Source organism: Ornithodoros turicata, unplaced genomic scaffold, assembly GCF_037126465.1.
Source record: "Ornithodoros turicata isolate Travis unplaced genomic scaffold, ASM3712646v1 Chromosome14, whole genome shotgun sequence".
In the NCBI taxonomy this organism is placed as follows: domain Eukaryota; kingdom Metazoa; phylum Arthropoda; class Arachnida; order Ixodida; family Argasidae; genus Ornithodoros; species Ornithodoros turicata.
In genome coordinates, this window is record NW_026999314.1 from 736,020 (window position 1) to 752,057 (window position 16,038).

The 16,038-nt window shown below is 51.3% G+C and overlaps 1 protein-coding gene across 1 annotated transcript; it reads left to right on the top strand.

The window, feature by feature from the left end:
• Positions 1-8,713: 8,713 nt before the first annotated feature.
• Positions 8,714-15,456, top strand: LOC135372381 (uncharacterized). The gene is made up of 4 exons (XM_064606004.1): positions 8,714-9,400; positions 11,013-14,036; positions 14,376-14,572; positions 15,375-15,456. Exons 1-4 carry the CDS (start codon positions 8,714-8,716, stop codon positions 15,454-15,456), a joined length of 3,990 nt encoding a protein of 1,329 aa, XP_064462074.1.
• Positions 15,457-16,038: the final 582 nt, after the last annotated feature.

Below are 16,038 nucleotides of genomic sequence, written 5' to 3' on the forward strand. Positions count from 1 at the left end.
TTTGGGTATCACGCTGGAACAGCTTCGGCTGCCTCCATGGCCTTCGCTGACGACTTGCTGGTGTTTTCCGAGAACCATGCTGCGTTAACCAAGTTGTTGCACATGGTTGAAACCTATATGAATTCAGTTGGTCTGGCACTGAATCCTCGGAAAACCCAGTATTTCGGATGGCGTTGGAACAGCGAGACCGGCTGGTTTGATTACGGTGCACCACCTGTGGAAATTGCAGGAGCACGGGTGGATGCCCTGGGAAGGGGAGGTGTGGTCAAGTATCTTGGGGTCTCCTTATCTGTCAGCAGAGGTCCTCTGCTTGAGGACAAGTACAGCGACTCTGTGGCCAGGTTGTTAACAAAAGCGTCATTGAAGCCGTTTCAGAGGATAAAGTGCTATAAGGAACTTGTAATATCACGGCAGTTGTACCTCCTCTCCAACTCTCTGGCGGTTCTTTCGCAGTCGCAGAAGATCGATAAATGGCACAGGTCCTTCGTTAAAAAGACAGCACATTTGCCCGGGTCCTTTCCTAACGTCTTGCTCTGGATGCCTTGTAGAAGTGGTGGCATGGGGGTCTTGCCGGTACTGTGGACAGCCCCAGCAGTCCAGTTGAAGTCCTTGGGAAGACTGCGGCGCCTTGGTAACGTCTTCGTTGACGAAATTTTTAACCAGGTGCTTGGAGGTTACCCTTCGAGGCTGTCCGCAGTGCTGGGTGTTCCGGATGGGATAGTACATGGGAAGGATTTGCAGATGGCCCTGAATGAAGGTAGAAGGAAGTGGTTCAACGACAAGAAAGGGAGTTATGCGAAGAGAGATCTTTTTGTTTTTGAAAAGGATCTCTTGGGAAACCGGTGGCTGCACCCAGACTGCCAATTTATGCGTGAAGGTGATAAAATAAAAGCCTTACGACTCAGAGCGGACGTTTATCCAACGCGTTCCTTATTCAATAAACACGCAGAGGACCCCGCGGCCAGGCTTTGCCATCACTGTCATGAGGCCGAGGAGACGCCTTGCCACATCCTCCAGTACTGCGAGCGAGTTCACGGCCCCAGAGTCGAGCGCCACAACTTTATCACCAAGCAGTTGCACAGACTTGTAACCAACCACTAAAACTGTCACTGCGAGAAAGTCTTTTCTGTTGGTGGTGCTCGGCTCAAGCCAGACCTTGTATTACATAGGGGGCACGAGGTAGTGGTGGTGGATGTGGCGATCGCGTGGGACTCCTCTGTGGCCAATCTGGAGAAAAAAGCTAAGGAAAAGTCCGACAAGTATGCCTGTTTGGCGCAGCTTTTTCCAGGCAGAAGTTTCAGAGCGGTCGGGGCGGTCCTTGGAGCCAGGGGTCTGGTCTGCCAATCCATGCGTAAGTTATGTGAGGAGCTCGGCCTCTCGAGGTCCGATGTGGCATGGTTGGCAGCCAGGGCCCTGGTTGGTAGTTTGATCTGCCTGAGTCGGTTTGTAAGGAAGGTGTAGCTGGGTCGTCCATCGGTTTCTCCCTGTGGTTTTGCTAGATCTAGGTGGTTTTGCTAGATCTTTGCCGCTTGGCGTATGAATATACCTTAACATCTGGCGGTCAGCATTTTGAGCGTTTTAAGCTCAATTGCTCCAAGAACATCTTCTTAGTAATTACCTTCTTAACCATTTTGTGGTTTGCTAGATCTTTTCGCTTGGTGTACGAGTACACCCTAACATCTGGGCGACTAGCATTTTGAGCGTCCGTTGGACAAGCTCAATTGCTCCATGAACTTCTTATTTAGCAAATACCTTCAACTAAACATCCTTTGTAGCAAATACTCCTTCAACATTACTAGTCACTGTAGCACTGTCTTTCCCTGTTGGTTTTGCCATAGGGTAGTGGTGTGGAGTTCCCGATGGTTTCGCTCGATGTAATCGGGACTCCCTGCTTGAGTTATTTAGTTATTTTAACTTGAGGCGTTTTGCGCTCCGCTCGTTTTAGCCTATTGTTGGGCTTGGTTCTTATCAGTATTCTTACTTTGCTCTTTTTAACGGTCTTACCCCAAGTTTGGGTCTAAGGCCAACTAGCTCACTGCGCTCCGCGCGGTGAGGCTGCAGATCCCCAACTTGGTTTCAACCCGCTTGCGGGTACAAGTTAGTTTTAGCCAAATAAACGCCATTCTACTCATTCGAAGCTTTTCTCCACGTTCGGATCCTGCATCTCAAGAGAAAATTAAAAAAGTATGATGTAACGGCGGGGGAATATATTGTGTTCTTTCAGAAGGCGGCGGCCATGGCGTTCGCCGATGACCTCTTACTGATATCAGGAAGTTATGAAGGGCTCAGAGCTTTGACTAACGAGACAACTGACTATCTTAAGAACCTGGCTTTGACTGTAAATCCCCGCAAAACGCAGTACTTTGGCTGGAGATACAATGGTGTGAGGAAGTGGTTTGACTATACACTCCCCCCATTGAGAATCGATGGATGTTCCATCCCATCCTTACCTAAGGAGATCCCAGTGAAGTACCTCGGGCTGCAGATATACCTGAACAAGCCCCCCAAGGCTAACGATGAGATGGCTGAGAAGATCGTGGCAGTGATCAGAAGGGCGGCCTTGAAGCCGTTCCAGAAGGTCAGGTGTATTAACACCTTGGTATCTACAAGATACCTATACATACTCTCTAACAGCCTCAATGTGAGATCAGAGGCAGCCCGACGTGATAAGATCATAAGGACCATTACCAAGAATGTGCTCCACCTTCCATCATCATTCCCAAACTCCCATGTGCACATGCCAGCAAGGGAAGGTGGGCTAGGCATGCTACCACTAGAATGGACAGCGGCGACCTGCCAAGCTAAAGCCTATGCAAGACTAGCCCGAATCGGGCTCCCTTTCGTGGATGCTGTGCTCTCTGAGCCCCTTAAAGACCATCAAGAAAGGCTAGCCCAATATCTGGGCATTCCCATGGGAATCTCTGATAGAGGCGACCTGGAGTTGGCGCTGAGAGAGGCTCGCAAGCAGGCGATCGAGAAATCGATCCAAACCTATACCAACAAAAGTCTGTTCTCTCACCGAAGCGAGCCTGTTGGAAACCAGTGGTTATACCACAATTCCAGATACATGGCCGATGGAGACAGAATTCGAGCCCTCAGGCTAAGGACCAACTTATACCCAACCAGGGCCCTATCTAATAAACATGCCACTGATCCCAAAGGCATTGAATGCAGGTTCTGCAAGGAGAAGCCGGAGACAGCATTCCACATACTCCAAGAGTGTGAAAGGGTCCACTTACCAAGGGTGGAAAGACACAATTTTATAGCAAAGCAGGTCGTCCGACTGATCAAGAAGTACAATCCCGAGGTGGAAGTGGAAGAAGAGAAGCTGATAACTTCTCAAGATGGAGTCAGGTTGAAACCTGACATAATCATCAAGAAGGGCGATGACGTTAAGATCTTGGACGTTGCCATTGCATGGGACGCCAGCGCATCGACCCTGAAGGAAGTGAACCAAGGGAAAGTACAAAAATACTCATGCCTGAAAGCCTCCTTCCCCGGCAAGAATGTTGAAGTGCACGGTCTGTGCTTTGGTGCGAGAGCTGGCACCTGTGCAAGTACAAGACAGACCTTGAAAGATCTGGGATTTACCAAGAATGATATCGGTTGTTTGGCAGCAAAGGTCCTAGTCGGCAGCCTGATCTGCTTAAGCCGTTTCTTCAAAAAGGTATAGCCCGAGGGAACCCTGGCGAAACACCAAGACTACGATACCGATAGAAGCTCTGCGTTACGGTTTGCTACCCCTACTGCAGGGGCTTCCAGATGCACTTTGGTGTTGGGTTCTGAGACGGATGCCGATGTAACTTACCCTCCCCGACTCAATCCGACTCACGGCATGATGAGCGGATTAAGAACAGGTTAGAAGGCTCAACACCGCCGTCCCCTGTCGTCCCAGCAGGGCTAACCAAATGGCCTCAGAGCCTGACGATACACCCCATTTGGGGAAAGAAGAGTTATAGCCAAATAAACGCCATTCTACTCATTCGAAGCTTTTCTCCACGTTCGGATCCTGCATCTCAAGAGAAAATTAAAACAGTATGGTTAAACGGCGGGGGAATATATTGGGTCCTTTCCTGGGTCTATTGTGTTCTTTCCAGGGTCCTGGGTCCTCAGAGGAGTCTGAGGGCTCGTTATAGGGCGGAGCTCTAGTTGAGCGTCGGAAACGGTCTGTCCTGGCCGACCAACCCCGCCTCCACGTGGTAGGACCTGGGCAACGCACAGAGGCATTACGCCCTGTCCGGCTGAAGGGGCTCTGGAAGGCGAATTTTGCAGTGGGAGGTAGCTGCCCCACGATGCTGCGCACCCTATGGGATGACCCTCACTGGGGAAGCCTCCAGGATGACGTAAGGCCGTGGTAGGGTATATACCGGAGTGGCTATTCCCCAATGGTACTCGGCGCCCGGGCAAAGTCCCTTTGGCTAACTTCTGTGGCGCGTGGTCGTAACCCAGCTTCTTGGGAGCCGGGACCTAGCCTGCGTAACACAAGTACTGGGAGGTCTCGGTTCGTCCGATGTTATGGCAGCCTCCTGTAACGGTGCCTACGGATTTATCCGCAAACCGGGGAAAGGTTGGTCGAGGTCTCTTTGGGGCCCTCGGATGAGGCCGGGAGGTATTGCTACCCTCCTGTAATCCAGCACATTTGGAGGCTGAGGGGTACGGGGTATATCCTTGTGCTACCCATTTCCGATATGCTTTTTCCACAATGGCCTGAAGTCTGATAGGTGGTGGAACCTTTAAAAGGCCGTCAGGCGACGTGCCTCGCAGCATCTCCCTGCCGGGAGATAGGAAACGTGATGGCTTCTTTTGGTGTTCATCACTGGTGTCCTTTCACGTCGCCAACGGCGGCAATCCCTGGTGGTACCCGGTGTTCGGGCAAAGTTCCTGTGGCTAACTTCCGTGGCGTGTGGTCGTAACCCAGCTTCCTGGGGGCCGGAACCTAGCCTGCAAGACACGAATACCGGGAGGTGTGGCGGCCTCTTGTAGCAGTAGCCGTAGGGGTAAAACCCTGTTTCCTTTTGCTGGGTTTAAGTTCATCGGGACCGCTTTGTGGCGAGGGGAAAGTTTTTCCGCTCCCTTCCCCGTTCCACAGGGGCCCTCAGGGAGGCTAGGAGGGGTGGCGTCCTCCTGTAATCCAGCCTGGAAGCTGAGGGGTGCGGGGGGCTTTGGCAACCCCCTGCGCTATCCGTCGAGTGGTGTGGTGCGAGGGCGCTAGCCGGTGGTGGGCCGGAGCCAGGCACGTATCTCGGCCAGCTGGGGCCTCTCTCAGGGTTTATCTCTGTTGGGGGGTCTCGGCTATGTACGGCGAGCACTGCCGAGTCATCAAGTGTGCGAAAGATGGCAAGGGGTGTCCCCCGGTGGTCCTGTACTGCGAGTGGGGGCGCTCCGCGCCAGACATACATAGCCAAATAAACGCCATTCTACTCATTCGAAGCTTTTCTCCATGTTCGGATCCTGCATCTCAAGAGAAAATTAAAAAAGTATGGTGTAACGGCGGGGAAATATATATTGTGTTCTTTCGGTAGCAAAATAAACGCCATTCTACTCATTCGAAGCTTTTCTCCACGTTCGGATCCTGCATCTCAAGAGAAAATTAAAAAAGTATGATGTAACGGCGGGGGAATATATTGTGTTCTTTCTTGTGTTTATTTCTTTTCTTTGTGTTTCTTTCTGTTTTTTCTTGTGTTTATTGGGGGGGTGGCTGTCGAGTTTCTCCCTGAGCGTTCGTTTTCGCTGTGCTTTTGCGCCCAGTATTCTTCAGTGTTCGCTCGACAGTCAGGCAGGCCCACCTCCACGTGGTCCCCCCTGGGCGGGTTCTCTTCAAAAAAGGGAACCCGGCTAAGTGGCCTGCCGCGGGCTTTGCCCCGCAGTGGGGCAAGGTGTTTACTTGTACCCTTTTGTTCTCATAGAGGCGGGTCGAGGCCCGCTCTCAGCCCCACTGCCTTTGCCTGAGGGCACTCAAGTCGATGGACTCCCACACGGTTTTGTTCCCCCCTGGGGAGCTTCGTTGCCATATATGCGGGGACAGAATGACTTCTAGAGACAAGTTTCAAAGACATTATTTGACCAACCACCAAGTATCTATACTTTGGAGATGTACTGTCTGCGATATCAAGGAACTTGGATGTGCGAAGAATATGTCTTCTCACCACACCAAATGCAAGAGAAGATTGGGAGCACGACTCAACGTGTCTCCAGCGCCTACTTGCTCTGCGCCTCCCGCTCCACTCCGAGATCTCTCTGTTCGAGAGCGCCACATTACCAGCTCAGCCCCAGTTCTGGGATCTGAAGGCTTTAATCCAACTCAACACACGCTTGAGACCGGTCTTGTTGGGTCTGAGGGAGCGGAGCCGGGCGGGCTTGTGTCGGACGGGGGGTCTGGCGCCGCAGCGTCTGGGGGTGGTTCCCCAGAGGGGGCAAATTCAAGTACCGACAATATGCAACCTGATATTGAGTCAGCGAGCTGCGCTGTCCAGCTGCATCAGTATAACGGTTCTCTAGGAGACCGTGAAGGTACCTCCATTTCTTCTCACGAAGAGGTTGACCTTTCAGAATTGGCTGAGGCCATTCTGGCAGCTGGAGCTGACGCCCCAACTTTTCAGCCCGCAGAAATGGTTGCCGCCTCGTCTAATATGGTGGACGAGGCGCCCCCTGGAGACGACTACCACGCTAGTGCCCCCCCTTTGGGTGGGACAGTGGCGCCGGACCCGTTGCCTGGCTCGGTCCCGCTGGGGTCTGCTTCGGAGGGCCCCTCGGGGCATTTGTCTTACGGTCGTTGGACCGACCCGGAGTTGGTGGCCTTGGCTAGGGCCGAAGTGGAGAGAATCGGCCACCCTTTTATAAATCAAGAGCTGGCGAAGGTATTCACGTCAAGATCACTAATGGCGATACGCATGATGCGACACCAGGGACGTTATAAGACCATCCTTCAGCAAGTCACTGAAGAAGTAAGACAAACTGAGCCTGCTTCATCTACTACTGGGATTGAGCAGCAGCTACAATTGAACTTACAAGATATCCAGGCGGATCTGGAGAGACTGGGCATACAAGATCCTGCCCTCAGTTACAACTTGGCGTCCGCTCCCATCAATATGACCGACCTCACTGCTCTAATGCAACACTTTGGCGTCGCCCCCCCTCGGAGGGATCAAAGAAGAGAACGAGCACGAGGACGGAGCAGGGTAGCGCGAAATCCCAAGAAGGCTAGGAAGCAAAAACGCTTTCTGGAACACCAAAGGCTTTACAAGAAGGGGCCCAAAATCTTGGCCCACCACCTCCTCCTTGAGAATGAGTCCGAAGACTGTTCTGTTACCCTTCAAGAAGTCCATGACACCTACGACGCCCTTTTCTCGAGTTGCAAGTCACCAGATAGAGCTATGTTTATGACGGCTCCTGAATGTCCTGTGAGCATCCCGGTAGTCCCTTTTACCGTAGATGAAGTCCAGGCTGCTGTCAGAAGTATGGACCCCAAGTCGTCCCCTGGTCCCGATGGCATTCGAGTTCAAGATCTTCTCAGGATTCCCTCCTGCGTGTTGGGTCACATCATGAACAACTTCCTGAGCTTCAAAAACCTTCCTGAAGAGCTCAAGGTATCCCGAACAGTATTTATTCCCAAGAAAGGAATACCACATACAGCAAGCGACCTTCGCCCTATAACAGTGGGCCCAGTCATGTCCCGACTCTTCTCGAAGTTGTTGCTGGGACGTCTATCAAGAGCAATACAGTTTCACCCTTTGCAGGGTGGCTTCCAGCAAGATAGGAGCACAAGTACAAATCTACTCCTACTCCAAGGCACCATGAAGATTATAAAGAAGAGGCGTCGGAGCTTATTTATAGCAAGCTTGGATCTCAGGAAAGCATTTGATTCCTTGGCTCATGAGGCAATATTTACTACACTACGTCAAAGAGGCTTCCCAGATCACTACGTGGATACAATTCAGAAGATGTATGAGGGTGGTTCTACAACATTCCACTTGGATGGGAAAACTGACGGAAAGAGGATACTAGTGCGTCAAGGGATAAAGCAGGGGGACCCCTTGTCCCCCTTCCTCTTCAACACAGTCATCGACCCTCTTCTACACCACCTCAATTCCTCAGGTCTGGGGGTCACTTTGGACCACGCCCACGCATCAGCACTTGCTTTTGCTGATGACATTGTACTCATGTCTGAGAGTTTCGAAGGCTTGAAATCACTAATCACTATCACTGAGGAGTTTCTCAGCTCTACTGGTCTACGCCTAAACCCCGCCAAGACACAGTACCTCGGGTGGCGGTATGACGGCCGTAGAAAATGGTTCGATTACGGCATACCCCCCCTTACGATCGCCGGTACTACCATCTACCCAAGGCAGAAGGATACTCCGACCAAATACTTAGGCCTGAATTTATATCCCAACAAAGGCCCTAAGGTGGAGGATGATATGTCTGAAGACCTCCTGAGAATTATTCGGCAAGCCTCGCTCAAGCCTTTTCAGCGCTTGCGATGCATCAACACCCTGGTTTTGCCTCGATATTTATATATTTTGCGAACTCTCTCACCGTCCTCCGAGATGCAGAGAAGAAGGACAAGACTATCCGTAATATCATCAAGAAGGTCTTACACTTGCCACAGTCCTTCCCGACGGTCCACATACATCTACCAGCCAAGGAAGGAGGGCTGGGGGCTTTGCAACTTCAATGGGTAGCGGCAGGGATGCAGATGAAGGCTTTCGCCAGGATGGCGCGACTACGATATCCCTTTGTAGACTCCGTGATGGCGGGACTGTCGGATCAAGAAAATCGTCTGTCATCTTTCTTGGGTATACCTACGGGCATCACAAGCCAAGGCGAGGTCTCAGCGGCAGTCCAGGCTGCAAAGAAGATATACGTTTCTAGAAAAATCGCTGAATACAACAACAAGGCCTTATTCGCTCACCGTAGAGAGCCTAGCGGCAACGCTTGGTTGTACCATGACAGCCGACTCCTAAAGGATGGAGACAGGATCAGAGCGCTAAGACTACGAACTAACCTCTACCCTACCAGAGCCCTGTCAAATCGACAAGCCAGTGATCCTAAGGCCAGAGAGTGCCAATTTTGTCCAGGAAAGGAAGAGACTGCCTTCCACATATTGCAGGGTTGCGAGAAGGTTCATCTGCCTCGAGTTGCTAGGCATAATTTTGTCGCTGACCAGGTGTCGCGGCTTTGCAAGAAATACAATCCAAACTCGAGTGTTGTTCAGGAAAGGGTTTACACTACAAGTGACGGTGTCAGACTTAAACCCGACATAGTGATATCTGAAGGCAGCTCCGTAACTATTCTAGATATAGCGGTTGCCTGGGATGCCGCACCGAATACCCTGGAAGATATTAATGCCGGAAAAATCCAGAAGTATGCCGGCCTGATTTCCACATTTCCTGACAAACAAGTAACCATCCACGGATTGTGTTTCGGTGCAAGGGGCGGTACCTGTGCTTCCACCCGCAGCGCTTTGTTGGGCATCGGATTTACTAGAAGCGACCTTAGTTGGCTTGCCTCCCGCGTTTTAATTGGAAGTTTAATTATGCTTAATCGTTTTAACCGTTCGGTTTAGTCCTTTCGAGTGAGCGGCTCTCAGGTATATTACCAGTTGGCTCAAGATTTTATTGGGTGTACCCTCTTCTTCTGTTTTATTCCGCTTGGTTTTAGCTGTTTCTTGTTTTAACGGTTTTACCAAGCGGGAATGTTGGGGGACATAAAGGCAGACCATCGCCTGACCCTGGTTGGCTAACCATGGGTCGTCCCCCAATACTTCCCACTTGAACCGACGCAGTTTTACCCTTATTGGGAAATTCCGAGTTTTAGCCAAATAAACGCCATTCCACTCATTCGAAGCTTTTCTCCACGTTCGGATCCTGCATCTCAAGAGAAAATTAAAAAAGTATGATGTAACGGCGGGGGAATACATTGTGTTCTTTCGGTAGCCAAATAAACGCCATTCCACTCATTCGAAGCTTTTCTCCATGTTCGGATCCTGCATCTCAAGAGAAAATTAAAAAAGTATGGTGTAACGGCGGGGAAATATATATTGTGTTCTTTCGGTAGCAAAATAAACGCCATTCTACTCATTCGAAGCTTTTCTCCACGTTCGGATCCTGCATCTCAAGAGAAAATTAAAAAAGTATGGTGTAACGGCGGGGAAATATATATTGTGTTCTTTCGGTAGCAAAATAAACGCCATTCCACTCATTCGAAGCTTTTCTCCACGTTCGGATCCTGCATCTCAAGAGAAAATTAAAACAGTATGGTGTAACGGCGGGGGAATATATTGTGTTCTTTCGGTAGCCAAATAAACGCCATTCCACTCATTCGAAGCTTTTCTCCACGTTCGGATCCTGCATCTCAAGAGAAAATTAAAAAAGTATGGTGTAACGGCGGGGAAATATATATTGTGTTCTTTCGGTAGCAAAATAAACGCCATTCTACTCATTCGAAGCTTTTCTCCACGTTCGGATCCTGCATCTCAAGAGAAAATTAAAAAAGTATGATGTAACGGCGGGGGAATATATTGTGTTCTTTCGGTAGCCAAATAAACGCCATTCCACTCATTCGAAGCTTTTCTCCACGTTCGGATCCTGCATCTCAAGAGAAAATTAAAACAGTATGGTGTAACGGCGGGGGAATATATTGTGTTCTTTCGGTAATGGGGGGTGGTTGCCAAGGTTTCCCCAAGTTGGTCTGTCGTTTTTGCGAAGAGTGTGTTCGAGCGCCTTGCGTCTCTGCGAGTTTTCTTCTCTTTGTGTGCTCTCACCTTGGCAACCGGGCGGACCCGCGTCCTCGTCGCGCCCCCTGGGCGGGAGCCAGTTATTTCTGGCTCCCGGCTAAGAGGTCCGCCCAAGGTCTTTGACCTTCTGAGTGCAGAAACTCTTGTTCTCAATTTCGTTGAAGGACTAGGTACAGCGCCTAGTCACCTACTGCACTCCCCTTCCCCTTGCTCTGTGCTCGTTTTAATCCTTTTTGAAGCTACTATGAGCCAACTGACGGTGGTTTATCCACCTCAGGACCTGTCTTGTCACATTTGCGGGGTCACAAGCTCTTCCCGCACAAAATACCAGGAGCACTACTTGCAAGTGCACAATACCCAGCTGTCCTGGAGATGCTCCATTTGTCAGGAAAAGGAATTCGCCCTAGTGCGATCCATCTCGTCGCACCTCACTAAATGCAGTAAAAAACATCCCGCTGCATCTCAGCCTGCAGTCCCCATTGCTGCCTTACAAGCCACACAGCAAGAGGTGGCAGCTACGGCTCCTCCGTTGGGTCAACGTCCTGCCCTTGGTGCGTCTGGGGCCATCGGTACCGGGATCATTTCTCACGGTCGTTGGACCGATTCTGAGCTTCGAGCCCTGGCGAACATGGAAGTAACCATGTTTCAACATCCATTCATCAACCAGGAGCTCGCGAAGCGGTTCACCTCCCGGTCACTGATGAGCATTAGGATGCAACGCCACCAAAAGCGGTATAAAGACATTCTAAGGGTGGCGCTCCAGACTCCAGGTGTTGCGGCGTTATCTACCGGAGAGGCTTCTACAATGGCATTTAACACTCCAAGCCAACCCACTGACAATCATCAGGTTCCGGCCGGAGGCCAGCACAGCCAAGACAACCAAATGACGCCGCCGGTGGCCAGGACCACCTATCCCCTAATCGCCCAGGATTGGGCCCAGGAAGAAAGATCTGAGTGTACTCCTCCAAGAACTTGCGGGGTCCCTGGGGGCGGCGGGGCTGCCGCGGCTGCGGACGGAGGCCCGGGTTTGCCCGATAGCGTCGAAGAGCCGATGGAGACCGACCGCCTGCTCACAACCATCCAGGAGGCCTACGGGCCTGAGAGCTCCCCGTCCGACGTAGAGCGGACAGGGGGACCGTCCACTTCGGTGGATCCTACTGACATTTCTCAATTGGCGGACCTGTTGGCGGAGGCGGACATCAGCCCCCCTAATCTGGCTTTTGAAGGCCAACAGAGTACCCAAGGTCCGGCCATCACGGCGAATGTGTCCGATGCATCTAAGGGGTGCTCGGCTCGACAAAGAAGCTCTGCAACGAGCAATAATGATGACGGCGGCTCTGTTGGCGAGGCGGCGGGGTCGGGTTTGCCCGGGTCGACGGCTGCGGCGGCGGTGGCGGCGCCTTTCCTGGGGGCTGCCAGAAAAGCTACCGAGGCGACGATTGCCAACACCTTACAAGGCATAAGACAAGATTTCAACCGTGTCGGAATAACAGATGGATCTCTGGCGGAGCGTATTGTCTCCGGCCCACTCCAGATGGAAGATTTAATGAAGATCTTCGGGCATTTCGGAGTGAATTTCCAGAAGCCTCAGAACCAAAGAGGGACTGTAAGGACGAACAGACAAGCTGAGCATGTCCCGCAACTTTCTCAACACCAAAATGCTGGGAATAGGAAAATACGAAAGAAGAACAAATTCAATAAACACCAACGATTGTACAGACTGGGCCCACGGGTCCTGTTGCACCAACTCCTGTCAGAAGATGCAAGCGGCGAGCCAACGCTAGCCCTGGAGGACATCCACAAATTTTATGATCCCCTTATGTCGGGTTCTCCTCCCCCACTTCAGAGACAGCTGCCCTCACTGATAAAAACTTGGGCTGATACCAGCGAGTTTGACCTCGAAGAAGTTACACAGGCCCTAAGGGCTATGGATAGAAAGGCGGCTCCAGGGCCGGACCGTGTATCGGTCGACGACCTGCTAGCTGTTCCACCTGAGATCCTTCGGCATGTGCTGAACAATTTTTTCCATTACAAGTCTATGCCTGGCGGCCTCAAACAAGCACGAACTGTCTTTATTCCTAAAAAGGCAACACCTTCACTGGCGTCTGATGTCAGACCTATTACTATGGCCCCCATGCTGAGTCGGCTGTATTCCCGCGTCCTCCTTAAGAGACTAACTGCTGAGAACACCTTTCACCCCTTACAAGGAGGCTTTCAAGATGATAGGGGAACCAGTACCAACCTTTTGGCCCTCCAGGCGCTAATGAAGATCATGAAAAAACAGAAGAGGAGTTTCTATGCAGTGAGTCTGGACGTGAAGAAGGCCTTCGACTGCGTGTCACACGAGGCCATAGCGGCAGCGGTTCGTGGTAGAGACATCCCAGAGCACTATGTCCAGGTGCTTATGGATCTTTATAGCGGGTGTTCTACCACGTTCTGCTGGAACGGTAAGACGGACGGCAGGGAGGTGCCTGTAACACAAGGCATTAAGCAAGGAGATCCCCTGTCGCCGTTTCTTTTCAATTCCGTTCTTGATCCGCTACTCCAACAAGCTAACACCTCTGGCCTCGGTGTGCAGATCGACCACCAACACGCAGCTGCGATGGCCTTCGCAGATGACGTCCTCCTCTTCTCTTCTAGCCTGGAGGGGCTAAAGGCCCTGGTACGCCTCACTGAAGGTTATCTCGGCAGCACGGGTCTCACTATCAATCCCGTAAAGTCTCAATATTTTGGTTGGAGGTACGACGGGACTACCAAATGGTTTAACTACGACATACAGCCGCTCAGCATTGGAGGAACGACGATCACGCCCCGTGGTCGCGACACGCCAGTGACCTATTTGGGCCTTCGGCTTTATATAAATAGGCCATCTAGGATTGAGGACGCCATGGCTGATCGGATGGTGGAACTCATTAAAACCGCGGCCCTGAAGCCCTTCCAAAAGCTTCGATGTGTAAACCAGTTGGTCCTCCCTCGGCTCTTGTACCAGGCTTCCAACATCCTGGGACTTTTGACGCAGGCCACCAAGCGAGATAAGGCCATGCGAAAAATAGCTAAGCAACTTTTGCATCTGCCCCAGTCATTCCCGAACGCCCACGTCCATCTGCCCAACCGTGAGGGAGGATTGGGAGTGCTTCACCTAGAGTGGGTCGCGGCAGCGGTGCAGTTTAAGGCGATGGCACGAATGGCGAGGTTGACCGACCCGTTTGTGGACGCCTTGTTAACGCTGGGTCTCGACGACAACCTAAATAGACTGGCCTCTCATCTAGGGATCCCTCGAGGAATTACAGATAGGCATGAGGTAAACGAGGCTCTCATTGCCCTTAGGAAGGAGTATTGGAATCGGAGGATCGCAGGGTATAACAATAAGGCCCTTTTCTCTCACAGAAACGAACCCGTCGGGAATTCGTGGTTAGTCTGCGATTCCCATTTAATGAAGGACGGGGATCGAATTCGTGCCCTGCGCCTCCGAACCAATTTATTCCCCACTAGAGCTTTATCTAACAAGCATGCGAGGGACCCTAGAATGAGAGATTGTCGACATTGTGGCCAGGAAGTCGAGACGGCGTTCCACATATTACAGCAGTGCGAGAAGGTCCACCTCCCAAGAGTGGCGCGCCACGATTTCGTTTCTAAACAGATTGCACGGCTGCTAAGACACCACAATCCTGAAGCCACTGTTGAGGAGGAGAGGTTGTTGACATCAGTAACTGGCGTCCGATTAAAACCAGACCTCATCTTTAAACGAGGAGGCGAAGTAATAGTTCTCGATACAGCCATCGCCTGGGACGCCAGTTCGACAACTCTCTCCGACATCAACAGGGCCAAGGTGGAAAAGTATTCTTGTCTCTCCCAGTCCTTCCCCGACAGCCATTTTTCAGTTCACGGCCTCTGTTTTGGGGCACGGGGTGGGACTTGTGCGGGAACCCGTAGAGCACTGAGAGACTTGGGGTTAACTAGACGAGATGTGGCTTGGCTTGCGTCAAAGGTGCTTGTTGGAAGCCTAATCTGTTTGAGTCGCTTCAACCGCATGGTTTAATACCTGGTTTTATTAAGCACAGAGCACTTTTTAGGCATGCATTTCCACCTTTGTGGGTTTGTTTTACCCCCTTTTGGGAACTTCCACTTTTATTGTTTTTATAAAAGTGGCTGCCTTGGGCCCTGTGGTCGTTAGACTGACTTCGGTTTTACCGTGGCCTGGGCCCAAGGACACCCACTTTTGATTGCCTCCCCCTTACCTTTTACCCCACTCGTGGGGACATAGTGTGTTTTAGCCAAATAAACGCCATTCCACTCATTCGAAGCTTTTCTCCACGTTCGGATCCTGCATCTCAAGAGAAAATTAAAACAGTATGGTGTAACGGCGGGGGAATATATTGTGTTCTTTCGGTAGCCAAATAAACGCCATTCCACTCATTCGAAGCTTTTCTCCACGTTCGGATCCTGCATCTCAAGAGAAAATTAAAAAAGTATGATGTAACGGCGGGGGAATATATTGTGTTCTTTCGGTAGCCAAATAAACGCCATTCCACTCATTCGAAGCTTTTCTCCACGTTCGGATCCTGCATCTCAAGAGAAAATTAAAACAGTATGGTGTAACGGCGGGGGAATATATTGTGTTGCGGGCTTTGCCCCGCAGTGGGGCCAACAGACTTATCGTACGATTACCTCTCAAAGGAGGCGGGTTGAGGCCCGTTCTCAGCCCCACTGCCCTCGCCTAAGGGCGCCTACTTTAAGATGGACACCCATGTGGTTTTGTTTCCCCCCGGGGAACTAAAGTGTCATGTTTGCGGAGACAGAGTCTCTTCAAGAGAAAAATTTCAAAACCATTACGCCAACAGTCATCAACTATCTACTGTATGGAGATGTTCAACTTGTGGAATCAAAGAGCTCGGATGTGCAAAAAGTATGTCATCCCACCATACTAAGTGCAAAAGGCGTCTGGGAGCCCAACACAATATCTCCCCACAACCTGGTTCCTCAGCGCCAGTGCCTCTTCAGAGTCGACCCACTCAGGATCATCACATCGTGGGCTCAGCACCAGCACTGCAAGGATCAGAAGGCTTCGTAAGATCACAGCTTGTACCTGATTATGTGGCAACGACTCGATTACTTCAACACCCTGGTATACGAGATCAAGCTACGGCCACAGCCCGGCTTCCACGGAGATCGGTAGAATCCGACGATACACTGCATGACCTGGGGACTGGGTCTGGTGGGCCTGAGGTGGCGGAGCCCGGTGGGCCTGTGCCGGACGGGGGGCCTGACGCTATAGCGCCTGGGGGTGGTTCCCCAGGAGGGGC

What these genes read in the sequence shown, in the direction of transcription:
- LOC135372381 (XM_064606004.1), top strand. Translation starts at nt 8,714, where the DNA reads ATGGCGCGACTACGATATCCCTTTGTAGACTCCGTGATGGCGGGACTG. An exon ending in CCACATTTCCTGACAAACAA is followed by an intron (nt 9,401 to 11,012) that starts GTAACCATCCAC and finishes TATCCACCTCAG; the next exon opens with GACCTGTCTTGTCACATTTG. An exon ending in GAATTACAGATAGGCATGAG is followed by an intron (nt 14,037 to 14,375) that starts GTAAACGAGGCT and finishes GTTTCTAAACAG; the next exon opens with ATTGCACGGCTGCTAAGACA.